Source organism: Schistocerca cancellata, chromosome 2 (assembly GCF_023864275.1).
Source record: "Schistocerca cancellata isolate TAMUIC-IGC-003103 chromosome 2, iqSchCanc2.1, whole genome shotgun sequence".
Classification (NCBI taxonomy): Eukaryota; Metazoa; Arthropoda; class Insecta; order Orthoptera; family Acrididae; genus Schistocerca; species Schistocerca cancellata.
In genome coordinates, this window is record NC_064627.1 from 495,319,237 (window position 1) to 495,340,895 (window position 21,659).

Genomic DNA, 21,659 nt, shown 5'->3' on the forward strand with positions numbered 1-21,659 from the left:
TGAATGCCTTCAGTCGTTCCCCTGTAAGTAAGAAACCACGAAGTGAAAATGTGTACCTTGGTCGAGATCTGGGTTGAAGGGCGCCGGTATGGCGTTCCTGAGGAGGGTGCCTATGAGGAGCGGCGCGAACTGCGGCACGACGCGGCAGCCGAGTGCCACCACGTCCCCGGGGCCCACTCCGCGCATGCGCAGCTCCTCGGCCACGCAGGCCGCGCGCCTCGCCAGCTCCCGGAACGACAGCCGCACCTCCGGCTCCCCAGGGTACACCTGCACACACCACAACAGCGCTGCGTGTTGAGAAACTACGGTAGGTCTGGTAAAATTCTCTCGAGCTTTCAGCCGCGTCGTGTGGCACGACCTAGGGGTCAGAGTACTCCTGTACGCCGCTGAAGCTGGCACCAGTGACGTCACCGAAGGCATATAAGGATTGTGGCAGCAACCAAAAAACAGTCACTACTTGGCAACTGCCCAGGAGTATCCGGCCGAAATCTCGTGGGTTTTAAACCACTCGACGTGGATGGAAGCTCGGGCGAAATTTATCAGTACGTATTGCCACGAAACCATGGATTCTTGTGGAGAGGTAAGATTGCAACCTTCCGCTGCTAGAATGCTTGAACTAAAAGTAAACTGTCGAGCCTGCTTAAGGAATTGGGCAAATGTGCGACCCTGTTTGAATAAACCTGGCGCTTTGAGGGGAGGGTCACACACTCCTACCCTAGGCTCTGAAATATTTCTTCGTTACCAGATAATTGCTCACAGACAGTTTCCGAAATTTAATGATTCACTGAACGAACGTTGATTCGAAATTATATTAATATGTCCTATGTATTCAGAAATAAACATATGAAATTTAGGTCTACCATTAGCCAGAAATGAATCTGCGTGGTGTAAAGTTTGATATTTTGGAGCACTTGCGGAATGTCTATCCTTAATTCAGATGCTAGCTGCGTAAATTGCAAGTCACTATGCGCGTTAACTTAACACGAATTAGTGTAATAAAATGCTTTTTAATAAGTATCTGCAGCCACATAATGAAATAAAACGCGATTTCAAATTCCAAACTATCGACAATATTCCAAAACCGAACGACTGTAAAACTGTGTGAGACCTTAGCTCCTGCCAGGGTTTAGAATGTTCAGGTAACTTACGGGAATGCAGTCGGATTCCGTCGTCCACAACTGCCGATATTTTGAGAAGACCACGTCCTGCCATTTTTAAGGCAAAACTGCAGCAAGAAAGAGCCGTGCAAGCGAATTTAAAAGCTCTGTTTTCAGGAAACTCCGTAAAGATATAACACGCACACACACACACACACACACTGTAAACACTAGCCCCATCACAAACCAAAGATGAACGACGTCAGTGACAGTTTGAACGGCTTTTTACAACACCTGACTTCAGTCCACCCGAATATTCATTCCACGATGGAGGTGGAAAATGACGCCAGTCTTCCCTTGCTTGATGTGTTGGTCACGAGGAAGATGGATGATACGTTGGGACATGCCGTTTATAGGAAGCCTACTCACACTGACTTATCTGCAGGCTGATAGTTGTCGCCATCCGATTCAAGGAGAAGAGGGTACTTCGTACCTTGTTTCACAGGGCCTCTGTTATCTCGGACCCTGAAACTTTGTCAGCTGAGTTAGCCTATCTAGAGGTCACCTGCCGTCAGGATTGTTAAATTTAAAGATAGATTAGGCGTGCGTTGGGCTATCGACCAACTGTTCACCGGGTGAATGATGATAATACCGAGGTGGCACCAAAGTGTACTGCCTTTTTTTCTTACGCGGTGAGAATTTCGGACAGGATTTTGCGGAAATATGATGCGAAATGCTTTTCTTGATCACCACCTATGATCAGGGTCCTTTTAGGTTCCGTAAAGGATGATGTTGGTTTGCGTATTCCTTGAAGTTGTGGCATGTCATGTATAGGTCAGACTGTCAGCATTGTGGAGGACCGGTGTACTGAACACAAGAGGCACACACTAAACAATAGCCGAGCAGATCCACCACTGCAGAACATCGTCTTGGCACCGGTCATCCTATGGAATATAACAACACAGAGATTCTCGCATTCGCTTCCAGCAATTGGCATGAGGTTATTAAGGAAGCTGTTGAAATTAAATTAACAAGTGACCTTATAAATAAAGATGTAGATTTTTGTTTAAATTCAGCATGGAATCCTGCTTTCTCACTTGTCAAAAATCGGAGTCTGAAACACACGAAAATATTTGCATCAATTGAAACTGTACGGCCTCGTACCTTGCATTACTGCTTGACTTACTGTCCAGAACTTCCCGACTGGAATGAGAAACCATTCAGGGCCGAAACTGCACGCAGATTACCCACGGCTCATACACGGTGAGGCACCTAACACAGGCCACACCCAATATATCCAGAAACAATTATATCGGTGAGCAGTTGCCACAAGTTTTATATGACGATATGGTGAATTCTCTGACATTCGCAAGTACTTTTTATCGTTTGTAGTCGTCGAATTACGACACTGATACTGTTATTTAACTCCGCATTTGCAAACATTGCACTGACAGCAAAATCACGTTCGTGATGAACACTAACCTGTTGATGCTACGTACTGATGTGCTTGATGCTAGTACTGTAGAGCAATGAGTCGCATGTCAACACAAGCACCGAAGTCAACATTACCTTCCTTCAATTGGGCCAACTGGCGGTGAATCGAGGGAGTACAGTACATACTGACGAAACTAAAATGAGCTCTAACATGGAAATTGAGTGTTTCCGGACATATGTCCACATAACATATTTTCTTTCTTTGTGTGAGAGGAATGTTTCCTGAAAGTTTGGCCGTATCTTTTTGTAACACCCTATATATATATATATATATATATATATATATATATATATATATATATATGGTATGGCATTAGAAAGAAGCTTCTGCGAGGACTATAGCGACATAACATGTACGAGACGTGGTCAAATCGTATCTAATGCCAATAACCACCGCCCCGCCATCAGGAGAAGAGGTAGCACAAACGTCTGCTCTGTTATATCAAATCTAAGCAAACACGTAACTGAGGTACAGTTGGTGTGTTTCTTACGGTAGCTGTCATACTAAGTGTTCAAAATGTTGAATCTGAGGATTGATATACGCTATAAAGTGATTCTGGAGAAACAATACTGCATATTGAATTTAACCTGGAGTTAACGGCAGCACTGGCTCATGTTATAGGACATGTCATGCCTGCTGGACTCGTCGGTGTTTCGTAATAGACTTCTTGTTTTAATTTTGGCCACAAATAAAAGATAGAAATGTTAAGTCTGGTGTGTGTGCAGACCATATTGCGTTTCCTGAACGACCGTTCCAACGCTCTCCAAATGTTCTCTTAGGGTGGTCTGTGTTTACATGTGCAGAACTGATGAGTTCAGCTATGTATAACAGAACCACAATCCACAGCATATCTTAAAGATCTACTATTTAACGAAGGAAAGCACACAATACCACCTAGAGGAAATCTACCCTCTGATAAAGTTTAAAAATGTCTGGAGGAATCTATACGGAAACATTCTACCATGTTATATTAACGGTACATGATAGTCAACGGAAAAATAGCAATTAACGAAAAATTCTGCAACATCCACCTCCGTACAATTTTCGCTATTGAACACGTAGTGTCGTCGATACATTATTTCACAGATTCCCTCGAGGAACCGCATTTGCTAACCATTCTAACTTCATGGATCGTACAACCCCACATTGCACTGTCATAAGCGAACTGATATGGCGGCAAAAGTCACATACCTATGAGCCAACAGCAACAAAGCAATCTGGACATCAGACACGCGGCTACTCACTTAATCTACAATCTACCAGTCGTTTTTACTGGTTATTATTCATATGTACAATTGATACATCACAGAATAAGATACAATAAGAAATACGCAAAATTATTTGGCAGTGTAGCTGAACTCAATGACCAGATCACCGTAACGAAGAAGAGAAAAAAAAATGCAAGCAACAACAATGTTCGATTAAGAAATACCAGTTTGCGTAATTACATTGCCTGACAAAGTCAAGCATTCTGAAGAGATGGTCGGATATCATTATATCATTGTAACTTCGAACATACACACACACTATTTGCGGTTATGTAAAGAATTACAGTTTTAATTGTCTGTGGTAAGTAGAACGGCCACCAGGATGCATTAGTGTTCAGAGACGAAGCTGTGGTGAGTGGGGGAGGGGGGAGGAGGGGGATGAGAAGGATCAATACCCCCTCCCACCCCTACGAAATAATCATGAAAGAATTTTGTGTGTCGTATCCCCGTTATATCGTATCCCTATTATACAATATTTTAATAATGTTGTAGTTTTCAGACTTCAGTTTGATGTCATTGTAATCTAAGTGAACTATGCAATAGAGCCACTCAGTATTACGCACCAGTAATTATTTTACAGAATAATCGGGTTTTCTATACGCAATAAAAAGCGTGTAAGCGGACTTAAGTAATTATGCATCCAGCTATACTTCTATAATGTAAGTATAGCCAACCCTTAATTCATGAACTGACGAATAATGTGATGAATTTCACTACGCGTTTGCCGTTTTTTATGACCACTGTTGAAATTACCTAGTATAATCCGCGACATGAATGCATTATTTTGGAAACGCATTGGTATGAAACCTAAATATCTTCTAACTTAAAGAAAATCATTGTTTAAGCGAGAGATTTTTACATTGGTAGCACCGACTGGTTCTCGTGGAGTCGAACACTTGTGTTGTGCTTCATTTTTGCTGAACAAGCGGGAAGTTTTTTCCTCCATTTTACGCAATAGACTGATTGCTACCTACTGAGCCGGAGGTGGTGTTGAAAGTATTTTGCGTGCACAGTTGTAAAATGAAACGAGGACAGTGCTCGATATTGAATTTCGTTCAAGAGCTTATGTGCACTAGGTCATGCTGATGAATCAGTCGCCTCAACAACAAATTGTACGACTACTGTATGAGAATTAACGAGAGGACCCAAGCTATAAGATCCAGAGGAACGAAGACTCTGTGCATGTTCCAGGTACGTCTTCTCCATTGATTCTACATTTGATAAATTTGATATTGCTGCCTATGTAAATCACAGACCTCTTCACTGAACTGACAATGAAGCCTGTTACTGAACCTTGGATTCCACCTAAATATTTTGCGTCTCCGATCACGGAGCCCCTAGGGAAATTGCCTTTCCAGTATCAGTGGTAAAAATGCTCTCCTTGCTTGGTGTACTCATTGAAACTAAGTGGGGCCCTGCGTAAGTATTGTGTTGTATTCCGTAAAGAACAAGCTGGAAAGAGTAGTCATCAAAACTTTGGTGCGCTTGTATGCAGGGTATTTACAAAATGGGAAGACGTATTTGAGGCGTTTAGGGAACACGAACAAAGTCATTACCACGAATGAATGTTTTGGTTGTTAATAATTCTGTTGTCAGCGTTACACACAAACAGTAAGATGTCATCACTCGAGTGAACTCCTCACTTTAAAAAAATACAAGATAACAAAGAGTTGTGCCCGTAGTATAAACTGACCTGCTGTTGGTAAAACAGGAAATACCATTGCGGGGAGCACGCAGTGCCATAGCTACACAGCTGCATAGAACCAACCCTGACTCGAATGACGCTCTGAGAAGGCCCACAGAAACCGTGCCATTAAAAACGCTTTACACAGTACCGGTCACCCAGAAACATAATATCCATTTGTGTATCTTTAATTCAAGAAAAAATAGTCAGTAGAATACATAGGTCATAGTTTTTGCTATTTTGGCAGACGAAACCTGCAATACATCAGGGACAGGGAAAATGTTACTGTATTACCCTTCTACAGTCTGGAAGTGATGAAAGAGATCCAAAATCTGGATACATTGGCTAAGGCTAGCCAGCTTTTTCTTGCGGTACAGAAGATTAAATTCCTATTCTCACTTGCTGTACTTAATGTTTCCATTAAATCTGTTCATAAGTACAACACTTCAAACTGACGGCTGTGATCTCTCACAGATAACATAACTCTTGCAGCATGTTTGCAACGTTTTGAGTGACGTAAGTGAAAACGCAGATCTCAAATTCCAAGGACTCTTCTCTCAAATAAAGGTAGTAGCAAAAGTAGGCAAAAACGAACTGCTTGTCCCTCGTATTGTTTCATAACACAGAGTTCAGATGCGGGATGCCACTACTCCGGAAGACTATTTCGGAAGAAATATGTGCTTTCCTTTATTAGACGACATAACAGCACAGCTTAGCGAAAGATTTGTGAATCTTAAGTCATTGATTTCTGCATTAACTTCAATATTGCCAGAATAAAACCACAGAGTAACATAGTTTTGTGGCGGCGTTCGTAGCGACAAACACTTCGCTGTAGAAACGGCTTACGAAGTCACCGCCACACTTTTAATAGCGGGCCGACCGGTCCGCTGGAACAGTGAACAGAAAGATGAAAACCCAAACACTCTGATTAAATAAAAGTCGGTACTTATCTTTATTAACGAAGATACAGAAACACAGTAGTGAACTCCGTGTCTACAGAAATCTGTCTAGTTCGAGTCGGAGCGGCTAGGTCAGCGTCGGCTGACGACAAACAACAACTCTGCTGCGATGAACACACAACTGACTAGCAAGTACACAAATCGGTGGCGAGTATACAACTGAGCGGCGAATACAGAACTGTCCTAGCGCTCGCGACTCCAGCGCTTAAGAAGCCAGAAGCCAGCGGTGGCGCGCGCAGACTTGCGGCGATTTCCTGTATCGCTGGCGCTGCTTATGCGGACGGCGTCCGGACTCTGATGCTGCCAACCTTTTGGCAGCGGGCTCGGTTGGCATTACTGGCTAGGATATAACACATAGAACCCATTGTTACCCCACACATTCCATATTGATGAATGTAGGTTACGGTCAGAAATGCAGTTATGGAAGTGCAACTGGAATAAAATACCAAGGACTTATCGACCCGATCGTGCTCGCGCAGCTCTAGTCACTCCTAAACTCCGTCCGGACAGGCCTTGGAAGGCCCAACGGTACAGACCGGCCGCCGTGTCATCCTCAGCCCACAGTCGTCACTGGATGCGGATATGGAGGGGCATGTGGTCAGCACACCTCTCTCCCGGCCGTACCTCAGTTTCCGAGACCGAAGCCGCTACTTCTCAATCAAGCAGCTCCTCATTTTGTCTCACAACGGTTGAGTGCACCTCGCTTGCCAACAGCGCTCGGTAGACCGGATGGGCAGCCCGACAGCGCTTAACTTTGGTGATCAGACGGGAACCGGTGTTATCACTGTCGCAAGGCCGTTGGCTTTAGGTGACCCCAGTGAACATTTTTCCCATAATAATAAACCGTACCTTTAACGTTTTCGCTACCATTCCAGTATCCACTGCAAGGCTTGAGAGAACATTTTTAACAATTAAGAAGGCTAAAGACTAATTCGCGCAGCTAGCACGAGAAATAACATACTTCTGGCCTACCACAGTCCTCTACCCATAGGAGCCTGATTACGTAATTGAAAAGTATGCTCATATCACTCCTCGGAGACGAGCCATGTAATAAAAGGTAATATTATGTCTGCTGCAATATACGCTGGAGCGCCAAAGAAACTAGTATAGGCATGCGTATTCAAATAGGAGATGTGTAAACAGGAGACATATAAAAACCATAATACGGCGCTGCGATCGGCAACGGCTGTATAAGACAATAAATGCCTGGCACAGTTGTTGGATCGGATACTGTTTGCTACAATGGCAAGTTAGCAAGATTTAAGTGAGTTTGAACTTGGTTGCATAGTTGGCGCAAGAGCGATGGGATACAGCGTCCCCGGGGTAGCTATAAATTGGGGATTTTCCCGTTCGACCAGTTCACGAGTGTGCGATGACTATCAGAAATACGGTAAAATAACGAATCTCAAACATTCCTGCGGCCAGAAAAAGATCCTGCAAGAACGGGACCAACGACGATTGAAGAGAATCGTTCAACGTGACAGATATGCAACCCTTCCGCAGATTGCTGCAGATTTTAATACTGGGCCATCAACGAGTGTCAGCGTGCGAGCCATTCAACGAAACATCAATGACTGCACGACACAGAGCTTTACGCCTCGCCTGGGCCCATCAATACCGACATTGGACTGTTGGTGACTGGAAACATGTTGCCTGGTCGGACGAGTCTCATTTCAAATTGTATCGAGCGGATGGACGTGAACGGGTAGGGAGACAGCCTCATGAATCCTTGGACCCTGCATGTCAGCAGTGGATTGTTCAAGCTGCTGGAGGCTCTGTAATGTTGCTGTGATATGGGACCCTTAGACGTCTAGATACGACAGGTGACAAACGTAAGCATCCTGTCAGATAATCTGCATCTATTGTTATCCATTGTGCATTCCGACAGACTTGAGCAATTCCAGAAGAACAATGCGGCACCCCACACGTCCAGAATTGCTACAGAGTGGCTCCAGGAACACTCTTCAGCTGGGCACCAAACTCCCCAAACATGAACATTATTGAGAATATCTGGGGTTTCCTACAACGTGCTGTTCAAACGGCTCTGAGCACTATGGGACTTAACATCTGAGGTCATCATCCCCTAGACTTAGAACTACTGAATCCTAACTAACCTAAGGACATAACACATATCCATGCCCGAGGCAGGGTTCGAACCTGCGACCGTAGCGGTCGCGTGGTTCCAGACTGAAGCGCCTGGAACCACTCGGCCACAACGGCCGCCGTGCTGTTCAGAACGGACCTCCACCTCCTCGTTCTCTTACGGATTTATGGACAGTCCTGCAGGATTCAAGACATCAATTCCCCCCCAGCACCATTTCAGACATCAGTCAAGTACGTGCCACGTCGTAATGCAGCACTTCTACGTGCTCGCGGAGCCCTACACTATATTAGGCAGATGTACCAGTTTCTTTGGCTTTTCAGTGTATGTGCTCATTTAAATGCACTTACGTTGTAACGCTTTAGAAGGTACAGCATATGGTAGCATTTACGATTAAGGATTTATTAAAGCTTTTCGGAAGTGACTGTCGATGTGTGTTACGTACACTCTAATTTGGACAAAGCATATTTGTGCCAGTAGCTGTATAATTATATGTTTATTCTCTACCCGTTTAGCTCATTACGATTTTATTACGATTATCTTCACACGAGACGTACATTGTTTCTCTCCGGTAGAGAATGAAAATACAATTGTACAGCTGATGCCACAAATATGTTTTCTCAAATAAGGGTTTATTGCCTGGTTTCCCTCATCCCCTTCCAACACACAAACACACACAACAAAGAAGGCAGAATCCTGGCTACGACCCCAGCGTTCTTCAAGCGTAGTGTTGTTACCAGGCCTGGTAGGGTACGTGAGTTGCATGCATAGCGTCAGATGTTTAGTGGGCACTGAAGAGCATGTAGATGCCGGGTACTCATCTGAGACAGCATTATCGGCAGCTGGTTGTGTTTGAACGGGGCTTCATCATTGTGGGTCTCCATTAGATCAGCTGATCGAGCCGCACAATATCCAGAGGCATTTGGATATGACAATTGCCCGATGTTCGAACGTGCGGGAATGTGAGGGCAGGCATACTCTTTATCAAAGTTCCTGTCGACCACATCTAACCACAAGGGATGAAGCAGTGTTGTGCATCAAGTACATCACAACCCCTTCATATCTACATCTGGCACCCGAGAACAAGTAGTGAACTCGCTGCAACATTCTGTGTCATCCCAAACTACTAAGACAAACGGCTGCCTTTGGAGTGGTGCAATGACCGGTAAGCATCGCATTGTGTTCAGCGACGAACTGTGGTCCTGCACTGCCCTGGATGACGTTTGTCGCTGTCTAAGACGGCGACCTAGGGAGAGATACCATTCTTCCAGTGTTCTGGAGAGGCACAGCGATCTTACTCCCTGTGCCATCGGTTGTGACTTCAGTTCACGGCTGGTAGTTACTGAGGGAACTTTGACAGCACAGCACAGCACTACGTCACGGACATCCTACGTCATCATGTGTTACCGCTCTGGCGCAGGATCGTTACGCCATTTTTCAACACGACAATGCTCGTCCATACATGCTCGTTTGTCTATGACCTGCCTGCTTGATGGTGGTCAGCAAGATTCTGTGATCTGTCGCAGTACCAGTATCCAGTTCATCAAGCACCAGTTACATGGCAAGCATGGACCACCTTATCTCAGGAGACAACAACTTATGACACCTTATCCAACTGAACAAGTGTGTGCAGCCAGGACAGGCAAGTGCAATGTCATTCTGATAGATGGCCTCATACAGCCAAGTTATATGGAGATCTGATTCGCTTCTGTAATCGCTGCAGTTACATCACACTCTTTCAACCTGTGAAATTTCGTTTTCCCCTTCCCTTCTAGGTGCTTCACCTATTTCGTCACGTACTCTGTTAGTGAAGCTATTAATAAATAAATTCCAGATTGTTACGTAAATCAGATAGTGGCATTCCCACACCAAAGTCGAAGTATGGTGAAAATATAGGGACAGAGGTCGGAACTGAAGATGGCATCAGCAGGAAACCCCAAAGATCAGTCTTATACCCTGCACTGCACAACATTTATATGACTGGCATCTCAAACACGGACAATTTGATGCTTGCCAAATTAGTAGATGACACAGCCTTTCTCGTCAGTAGCCGTCACCATACAGCGAACGTTCGAAAATTTCAGGCCAAGTTCACGACAATGGAAAGATGGTACACGAAGAACAAAGTGCAACTAAACCCCCAGCAATCCACTGTTATCTATTTTACCACCAAGAGACTCATGATCGATGATCCAATCCCATGAGCAAAGACGGTGAAATATCTGGGAGTGACATACGACACGAAAGTACCGCTGTACAAAGCAACAGTTCTGCCTCCAGTTCTCTATGGTAGCTTCTCTTGGCGCTTCTCAGAAAACATGTCACGCCAGTTGCACAGCAAAACAGACAACGTAAGGCAAATCATACTTTAGGTCATCCATTCCCGCACAACATTCCCGCAATGTAGACACAACATTCCCGCAAGCAGCAAATCATTTTAATATATGAAAACCCCTCACTAGATGAGTATTAATCATGACAGCTTTTAAATAAACGTGGAACATCTAGCTACCCTAAATAATTACATCACTGGAACAAGTAAAAGGAGCTCAGGTGGCCAGTGTAAAACACTTTCAAACGAATAAAGACGACTACCCACGAACCAAACATAAAAGAGACAGAACAGTAAGTTCCAGTTATGGGACTTAAAACCGGGAGAGAAAAGAAATCTCTATCATATGGAAATGAGCTTGGCTTTTGGAAGAAGAAAATGATCAAAACCATAAGTATAGTAGATAGGCCCCAAAATACCATGGTAAAAAGTCTCCAACGAAAGTGCAGTAGAGAAGGTGTATGCGATGCTGTTTTGTAAGTAGTTACCTTGCCTGTTGTGCATTAATCGAAATTGAATTGACAATATTTGATCAAGTATTCCACTTTATTTTACTCTCTCTCAAACGCTCTTAAACTGTGTTTAATAAATGAATAAGACATCACGCCAAAGTTAATTGTATGTTAATGTACGTATTTTTTCGCTGAACTTAAGTCAATGAAACGTCTTTCTGTTAATCATTAGAGTTAATGAGACTGTTATAGCACGTAGGGAGAAATGTGCTCCTTATTTGATGCAGTAGTTGCGATAATTCTTGAGAGTATGTCCACTTACTACTTAAACCAGAAAAGGTAGGGAACTAAACATCATTTGCTTCAGTATGTTTCAAGTGTGTCCAAATGTAGGTTTAGTGCTGCTGACAACATACGACAGTATGACCATTCAATTTTAGAAAGTATAACATTGCTGCTTTCCTTGCTTAGGGTAGACTGTGTGCTGTCTTCTGAATTTCTAAACTAATTACGTATCCCAAAAACAGTAGATCCTTTCGTGGAAAACTAATTTTAACAAATGTGCCTCCATATTGGTTCATGCTTTGTGTTTAACATGTCCAAATTTTGAATTTTTATACAATTACTGTCCGTGTTTTAAAATATTTAACGATTATCATTAATATTGCACAGTATATGTAATTATTACTATTGATGTCAACTGCTAAACTAAATTTATTTAATTTTGAGTCACTGTATGCCCGAGTAATACCAAATACCTTAGGCTTTACAACTTTGGACTGGTTTTACTCTAACATTCTGCGTGGTGTCTGTTTGTTCTAAGTCGTGTCTCCCTACCACTTTCACGCAACGACGCTCTGAGCGTGTTTTTTAGGGAATTGTCTAGTTTGAACCTGGGACCTGTTGCTGGCAAGGAGACGCCAGACCACACATGACATGTAGAGTTCAGAAGAGTTCAGTGAGACTAGCGATGATATAACCAAATACTTAATGATTTCAGCGTCAGCTCCACTGCACTCCCTGTAAAAGAATCTTAACACTAACTAAATTTAGCGGAAGGGGTTCAAGGCTTTCCTATTTTTAGTTAGCTGGTAAAATAACGTCGAAAAAGCAGTTAAGTTTACCATTGGAAATTTTATTCTACTGACAAAACATTGTTTATAAATTGCTCTATTGATAAAAGGAAATATTTTAATACAGGATGATAAACACCAACGTTCAACAAAAATGTGAACGAATATTCCCTGAATGGGTTTCCAAGTTCTACAATGGAACGAAGGATGACCTATGCCATATCACATCTATAATCTAGATTTAAGTTAAGTTTCATAAAAGAGAAAACTATCAAAATGGTCTACAGTGACCCTCAATTATCTTTAATTACTTATCTAACTTGTCGTAAATTACAGTGACTGATGTGGCTTCTCAATAATTATATAACACAAAAATCATCGCGTTTCAGATTTTAACTTCACGTAGCAAATGTGAATACCATGAGATTTAATTGACGATCGACAGTAGTATTACGTAAAAAGGGGATGTAACAGATAAGACTTCTGCAGTTCTGAGTGAAGCCTTATGCGCTCAAAAATGCGGCATCGCGTTCATTCATTACCTTGTCGGTGTTCGTCAGGGGGCGGCGGGCAGCACAGCTCCATGCACCTTGCCGTCTCGGAAGCAACTCTCTCCTAACTTCTCCTTACTACAATTTACCGAAGTTGGTTTAAAAAAAACTATCTGGCTGTGTTTTCATCTGACCAATCAGGGTCTCAATGTTAACCTTAACCTCCGCCTACAAAAATTCTGTCTATCCAATGAGAAACGTTATACTTTTCGTGGTGCGGCAATGTTTTTAACGTTTGCAACGTAACAGAGACGCGAAAAAGTCTCACGCTAAAACTTGCAGCTGTTGTGGCCCTTTTAGTGTTATCGTAAGATCTATACTGTTCTTTTGAAGGACTCTATCTTCTAACATGGGCTGGGGGTGGTCCTGGTGGCTGGCTGGCGACGTGGGTGTCCGTCCCTTATCGTAGGGCCTTCTAGCTTAACACGGTTCTGCTCTCGGCTTCTGTTCTCGTTTCTTCCCTCGTAACTGCGTCTGTTTCACGGTGGGAAGGTATGACATGCATTTAGGCGTTCTTGTGTTAGTTTGTGGTATTCCATTTGCTCAGTCGTTGATCGTATTACTTTGGTTAATTTAATGTCAGGATTTATTCGGAGCTATGTGACATACTGCCGGATTTGCTTATCATGTCAGGGTTTTCTTGGAAGGTGTTGGATTTGCCTGACACCTTACATTACGTTGTACTGAAAATTATTTTAATCAAAACGGCATGGACTCCATTCTGAGCACTGCGAATGGTGACTTACATACAACACAGCGTTCAGTACGAAAGCAGAAGCAACACGTGGAATTAGGTATCACTCTGCTATTATGCGCAACTGCGTTTGAAATAATCTTATTTACTGAAATCTGAGACGTATTAAACACAGCTGTATGTTAGCTGAAATTGGTAGCAACTGGAAAGCACTCAAAAGAAGTCAAAATTTTCGATTCAGTAACACCCAGCCATCATCTCGCTGAGAGTCGTCTTGTAGTGCGCATTCATTGAGTCTCTACGTCGATAATTATCACAAATTCTACTCTCTTATTGCTGCGTCTGCAGACTGAAAACTAGTTTTTAGGCTGAAAATGAACTTATTTTTCTATTAGTAGTTTGCCTTCTGTAGGGCAAATACCTGCCTTCATTTTTTTAGTGCGTGTGATTTTTGAAAGTCTACAAAATAGTCATCTACCGGTATCATACAGTATCTATTCGATTCAGTACGGTTACCAACCATAATTATTTGAGACTGAAGGCCAATGCAGTTCGTACATTGGATCCCCAGATCTCCGATACCTAAAGTTCCAACCACCCTGATGAAACGCTTTTTCATCTTTTGCAATTCAAGCACCTTCTCACCTATTTACACCGAGCTGGCTAAAAAAGAGTTGTATAGGATTGTTGTGTCACTGAGCAAACTTTTCCAAGCAATATAGCACTTACCTCTGAGTGCGCCCTGCGAGTGGTTTCAAGACGTCAGCAAGAGGCGGCAACATCTAGCAGAAGGTAAAATGCACGAAGCTAAAGCTAGAATTTTGAGCTGTTAAGAACTCGGCCGAAAACTTAGCAGATTCCGAATGTGGTTCAAGAAAAGAAATTGGTCTGATATATAAAGTTTTAATATACCAAAAAATGATTATACTTGGGTTCACATAGTCGACTCACAACTTATACGAAGTGTGAATACAATCACACGTGAAATACATCCAGTCGACCCACGTCTGAGACTACAAGAACGAAGTTAACTGCTATCTACAGTCATAGGGTTCTGAAATACAAATGCTTCGCAGCCTCTCACATGTTGTCTGCTTACATCATCACTCTTACCTTTAACTCTTTTCTCCTTACTCTGGACTTCGCTATCTCCTGGACTACCAGCCCAAGGTTTATACGATACTTTACGTGACGTTAGAGGGGCCATGCCCAAGAAATCTGTGCCATATCAATAGATGTTCATAGTCCGACAAATATGTCATAATGTGGAACATTCCTCAGAAAGTCCCTTGTTTATATCATGTATCGCCTTACCAAATGTGGCCGTTTCCGTCTTTGATTATATTACCTTATTTCACGAGTCTGATAAGATGGAGCGGCGTTTCTGTCGATAATATTATCCGAAGTGAAGTGCTAATCAACCAGAGTTTACTCGGAACACACTGTTAATGTGGACTTTTGGCCGGCAGCTTAATGGGATGCTATCTCCATGTACAGAGAAGATAGCTCATCGCCAGTGGCTCTAATGGGAATATGTAAACTGAAAGTACATTTAATAGGTAATTAGGATTTTCCACTGGAAAGAACCACTTTTAAATATACATTCATGTATTGGTTACCATGAAGACGAAACTCAAGTTGGTTAATATTTTACTGAGAACCTTTATCTATTTACAACATATTTTTTTGTAGGCTCTATTAACGAACACACTTTATTTCGTCCCCTTTCTGTGCGGATATGTGTACCAGTTTTGTCTGCTTTCGTTTCTTTTTTTTAATAATGTGGTTTGATTTCCAACGGTGCTAGCTGTCATATGCTACTAACTCTGTTCACAACTGAAGTTTTGACATACAATTTTAGATAACTGTCATCAGTTGTTATTCTAGTCTAGATATAAATCAGTAACAATCTCTGCAACATTTGCAGCATTGACACACACAACACATTATTACCATTAACACTGTAACTGTTCCCAAGTATCCTACAGTTGATATGCATACAAGATACCTGTGATAAATTCCTCTCTTGTTAGTCTAATTCTTCTTCTAACTTTTTCAATTTATGTACACTTATCTTGAGATCTCTTGGATTCATTTCACATGTTCTAGGGGTATAGTTAGTTTTAATTCTGTTGAATTCACATTTTCATTATTAGTCATACAACAATGATCCTTCATCGGGTGTGCAGGCACAGTATCATTACTCGATACTTTAGTCATTATTAGATTTTTTGAATGCATCAATACTTGGCACCGTAAATCGCCATTTTCCATAAAATTTCAACTTCCCCATGTTGATTTTTTATAATTTCTAACGGCTTTTAGTTGTTACACAAGATGGGTACAACATATTTATTAGGAGTGATGAAACATCATTCTTTACTATTAAGTTTTGTCCATATACTATCATTAAACCTAATCATTTTCTTGTTACAATAGTTAGATGCCTTTCAAACTGGCTGAACTCTGCTAGGGTTGCAATCTTCGTGATCATGGTTAGACACATGTACAAAGTTCTGCTTACAAATCCTGCAGTTTCTTTCTATGGGTTAATATTGAAGTTTTTCATTGCTCAGTTCCTCTTACTATTTTTTCACAATGTTAGCTAAGAGCATTTCCTCTGAAACAACACACATATATATTTCCTGTTTAGACCCAACTTCCGTTGCTAAAGGTAACAAATTGTAGAGGCTGAACACTGTTTTCTTAATGGAACATTCAAAATGTAGATCAAAATGCTATCTGACGTGACGACATCTAAATCAGTTATTCATAATTGACAACCATTACCCTCCGTTAGTGCTATTAGGAACTTCTTACCTTCAATGTCATCCCCAGTTACTTCTAGATGCTTTACCACTTTTGTTGGATTTATATTTTTTAGCTCTAAAATTCCTTCCTGCACATTTAGAACAGCATTAATTAATTTACTGCATTCTGTTTTTAGTCATTAAATCTACGCATGAACTGTGTTTATTCTTCGTTTATGGTCGTTATTATCGAGTCATGCTGTAATCTTTTCTCAGCGCTATAAACGTACCTGTTGAAGTATTTCTTTAACTCCCGCACTCTGTTAGCAATAACGTCTTCGTTGCAATCCTTGGTGAATAACATTTCACTGAAACCAGTTAAAGTGGCTTTCTCTGCGATAACTTGTTCCTTACTAAGCTATAACAATTGCCTCTGCTCTTCTTCCATCATGCTCAATTTCTCTTTAAAGTGTTAGGCATCTCCATCGTCCCTTGTAACAAAGTGTTTTAGTAACTTTACCCACGAAGTTTACTACTCCACGTTTGCTTCGTGTTTCCTGCTTCGTTGTTTCTCCTACTAGACTTTGAGGTTTTTTTTTTTTTTTTTTTGCCATTTTGACGCTGGTTCTGCTACATGACTGCATAACGACCTCGTAAACTTAGCACACATCTACATCTACATCTACATCTATACTCCGCGAGCCACCTTACGGTGTGTGGCGGAGGGTACTTATTGTACCACTATCTGATCCCCCCTTCCCTGTTCCATTCACGAATTGTGCGTGGGAAGAACGACTGCTTGTAAGTCTCCGTATTTGCTCTAATTTCTCGGATCTTTTCGTTGTGATCATTACGCGAGATATATGTGGGCGGTAGTAATATGTTGCCCATCTCTTCCCGGAATGTGCTCTCTCGTAATTTCGATAATAAACCTCTCCGTATTGCGTAACGCCTTTCTTGAAGTGTCCGCCACTGGAGCTTGTTCAGCATCTCCGTAACGCTCTCGCGCTGACTAAATGTCCCCATGACGAATCGCGCTGCTTTTCGCTGGATCATGTCTATCTCTTCTATTAATCCAACCTGGTAAGGGTCCCATACTGATGAGCAATACACACGTTCCGTAGCCTTCTTTTACAGGTATCTACTGGTACTTGCAATAATTGTTCAGTTTTTTTCGTATTTGCCCATTAATTCTTTCAAACTTACGTAACAAAATTTTCAGTTTGCTGCTGTACAGGGTGAATAAACTAATTTGCGCCGAGAATATTGTATAAATGGATGTCTTTAGGTTAGTTAGGTTTAAGTAGTTCTGAGTTCTAGGGGACTTATGACCTAAGATGTTGAGTCCCATAGTGCTCAGAGCCACTTGAACCATTTTGCTACACATTCTCCACCGACATAGGCTCCGTTTCGATCACATGTTCCTCCTCAAGGACTGCTTGGAAGCGATCATGAGAATCGTGTTAACATCTATACATGGGCATTAAAACAGGATACTCCAGATGTATTTTGTTTAGTGATTAAGCAAGATTTAACCAATCATGATCAGGTAAACTGCCGAAATATGCACTATTGGCCTGTTACAGTAGCCAGTGGCTTCGTCAGGTGGAACGTCAGCAACCGTGGAGTGTAAACATGTTGACCTGTGATGGTGAATCATCAACCTTTAGGCTTGTTTTTCATAGACAGAACATTGAACGCGTTCAACTATCGCAGCCTTCTAATAGACCATCTTCCACGTTCCAAGGATGCAAAAAAACGGTCTTCTTCAGACTAGAAGGAGCCTATCGTACCAACATGATGGCTTTACAGCCCATAGTGCACGAAGTACTCAGACATGTCTTCACGAATTTTTTCCAAAACGTTGGACTGCTGGACGCAGAGGCCTGTACCTTGGCCGGCCTGTTCTCCGGGTTTTACGCCTGTAGACTTTTTTCTGGCGTGAAAGCTAAAAGACGCTGTCTTTAAGAACATACCAGCTACACTATGATATGCAACGAGATACGACTGCAGCCTTCTCGGACATTGCCGCTGAAATGCTAGCACATGTGCGACAGTCATTCCACTGCCAGTGGTCTTTTTGAACACAACGTGTGATGGTCAATTGTCTTTTTACTGGTCAGAATCTACATAACAAATGTATCCATTTGTGTTGTTCTTTAGAATGTACTACTATAGGTACTGCACAAGTGTCGGTGTGATGACTTTTCAAAATATGATCTCTCTCTAAACGTCCCGGTCTACGATCTTACAACAAACACCACTGACATTACAGTTTATCCTGCTTTTCGTTTGTCAGTGTCAATAGGTATTGCTCTATTTAAAAAAAGTGGACGTTTGTACCAAAAATACACTTTCTAAGTATTACTGCAATCTGTGTATACTATCTTATCGTAGTACAGTCTTGGTACTTCCTCATTTCTTCATTTACTACAGCAAACGTTATTTCTTGAACGTCTTTCGCCTGTTCTAGCGGATACTACTTTTCCTTATTTCTTTGCTTGCTCTAGCTAATATTTCTTTAACACTCTTCGTCTCATCAGGTTACCTTCCATTCGGAAAGTGGGTGCACTGAGCGACTGTAATGTGATTTATAAATTATCGAGCGCAGCAAACAGTCGTCCTTTTTTTGTAGGTTTTATTACGCAAATCCAGATTTTGGCTAGTGCCTAGCCATTATCAATGCACTATTTTCTTATCTCGATGCATGTTAATTTCCTGTTGTTCGGGCGTCAGTCACAGTTGTTTGAATACCACTTTTCATCTGTTCCAAAACATCAAAGTTATTTCTTTTAGCCATAGTAGACTTTCCGTTACCTTCCCTACCTTTCTTAGTGTAATTCCTCGTAGTTCATCGGCGAACGTTGCTCTTTCTGGCTTCAGCTAGATTCATTTTTCCATAAATTCTATTGACCCTTTGGACTACAGTATTTTTTATGCGTTTCGAGGGTTTGTCATGATTCCTGTTAAGTCGAGTTGCCTCTCATTCCGCTTTCATTTGAATTTTTTTCCTCGAATTTAGATTGTCTTAGAGGCGCAGTCTACCACTGCCTCATGAAGAAATGTGTACCATCAGGTCCGTAAATGGTGGATCCAACTATTCCCTTATAAGGTGAAATTCATGTTTCACCTTCTGCTTATCACCTATTGCCAACCAAAAGTTTGCTGTATCTTTGTTATTAATTATCTAATTCAGAACTCCATTTATCTGAATTCTCCTTGTGGAGTTGTATGACGTCCCGTTTTCATCATTTCTCTACTGATCAGACACAACTGCGTTACAGTGCCAGATATAAACGGCTTTGTGTTACTTTCCTGACAATGTAACTGGATACTCGCTTTCTGTTATACTAAGAGTCACTTTTCGAGCATGTCAGGCATGATGTCCCGGTTGCAGACAGGTACAACACGCCATTATTATTATTTTTTTTTTACACAAGGTCCTTTATGCGCTGGCAAGTTACATTCTACACGCTTCACTGGACGTAATGTTTCTTCCTTTTTATCGTTACATAGAACGTATCTCGTATCTACCACAGATATTCTAATCTGTACCAATTTTTATGTTATGGATCTACTGATACTGGTGCTATAATTAATATCTTTTTGGAACGTCTAGAAACTCGATTGTATGATCTCATTTACTGCATAAATTGCACTACGGAGAGCTCTGATATTCTCTTGATGTGTGCCCCATTTTACCACATGACAAATTCTTATTTACTCACTGTTATGAGTTACTTGCCGCCTGAAATACGTCTCTGCTACTGATAACATCGCGCTTTCTACCGTTAGAGAGACTTCCGCAGCTTCAGCTCAACTCAAAAACGCTCCTTCCGATCTTACTATTATCTTGATTCGATCGTCATAAATATCTTGCAAGAAAACTGCTCTACTCAGCTTCCAAATTAGAGCCAGACCACCTTCTGCTTCTGTACTTTGTAGTACTTCTCGGAATGCTTAACTGTACTGGTGCTGTAGAGAATCTGTTCGTGATTCCCACTGTGTTATTCCCTCTAAATGTTCTTGTCAGTTTGTGAACGTTTCCCAAGAATAAAAATCGAATGAACGTATGCGTCTATAATATTTCATTAATACTTTTCTGACGTCAGGCCATCTAGACGTTAGGTCACGGACTAAAAATTTACTTCGAGCAGGGTCTATTACACCAGTTTTAATAAGTTGCAGCACTACTTCATGCTCCTCCTGAAGTTCAGAGACAGTGTCTCAATTATCAAAGAACTCACGCAGCTCTAATTTATTTCCATTAACGAATTGGGGAACGATCTTAAATGCCTCAGACTAACGCACTATCTCGAATGTTGTATTTCGCTTTTCAAATTACTACTAGGGGCTGCTATGTTGTTGTGTGATTTTGATGCTAGTGCAATGACTGCGATGAGATTGCTCGTATGTATGGCGCTGGTGCTGTGCTGGTGGTGGCGACATTACGGTGCAGTAAGATGTGCTGGTAGCTTTCCTGGGTATCCAGTGGTTATCAGTTGCTGCACCGACTTTAAGATAGGGCAGATTCTTTCGGCGCATCCACCTTCCAGATGGAAGCTGACGTGCCGCAAAAGCCGTCGAGCGCCGACGCCACACGGCAACACATCAGCGTCAGGTTGGTTGCCAGCTCAACCCCTCTGGCTACATGTTCATCAATTGCAGCATAACTACAGAGGGCCTTCGCATACACCGGACCACAGTACAGAGGCCGTGTAAATCGTCAGGGGGGGGGGGGGGAGGGGTCGCTCATACCATGTCGCTCAATCCATGGCAAAGATGGAGGGAGGCGGCCGGCGGTAGACTGGTTATGAGATAGGTGCGTATCAGTGCACTGGGGTTAGTGCCACCTGAAGTCAGCTGTGTGGTTGAGAGAATGGCCCACCTCCCTGCAGAGCTTAGCAGTGCATGGCAAGGCCCCATGGATCCCCTGAAGGCAGCAGCTGATCACCTCCTAACACACTGTAGCTACCAATAGATGGGTCTCACCCATGGGTGGGGCCCACCTTGCAACATCTGGTGGCTTGTCTGCTAACACAGGTCCAGCAGGTCGCATGGCGTGCGCCACATACTGGTACCGGGGGCTGCAGCTGACACATGAAGAGCAATCATGGGTCCTGTCCTGGTCTTGGTCACTGGCTATGATGCTGCTATGCTAACACTCTGTATTTGTCAATGAGAAGATCTAACCTGCTAACTA

General features: G+C 42.3%; 1 protein-coding gene across 1 annotated transcript in view; it reads right to left on the bottom strand.

The window, feature by feature from the left end:
- The window catches only part of LOC126155642 (uncharacterized), a 40,252-nt gene that overhangs the window by 6,890 nt on the left and 11,703 nt on the right, over window positions 1-21,659 (bottom strand). Inside the window, exon 2 of the mRNA XM_049916242.1 lies at window positions 57-267. Within this exon, the coding sequence (XP_049772199.1) occupies window positions 57-267 (211 nt within the window). The remainder of the gene's footprint in view (window positions 1-56; window positions 268-21,659) is intronic.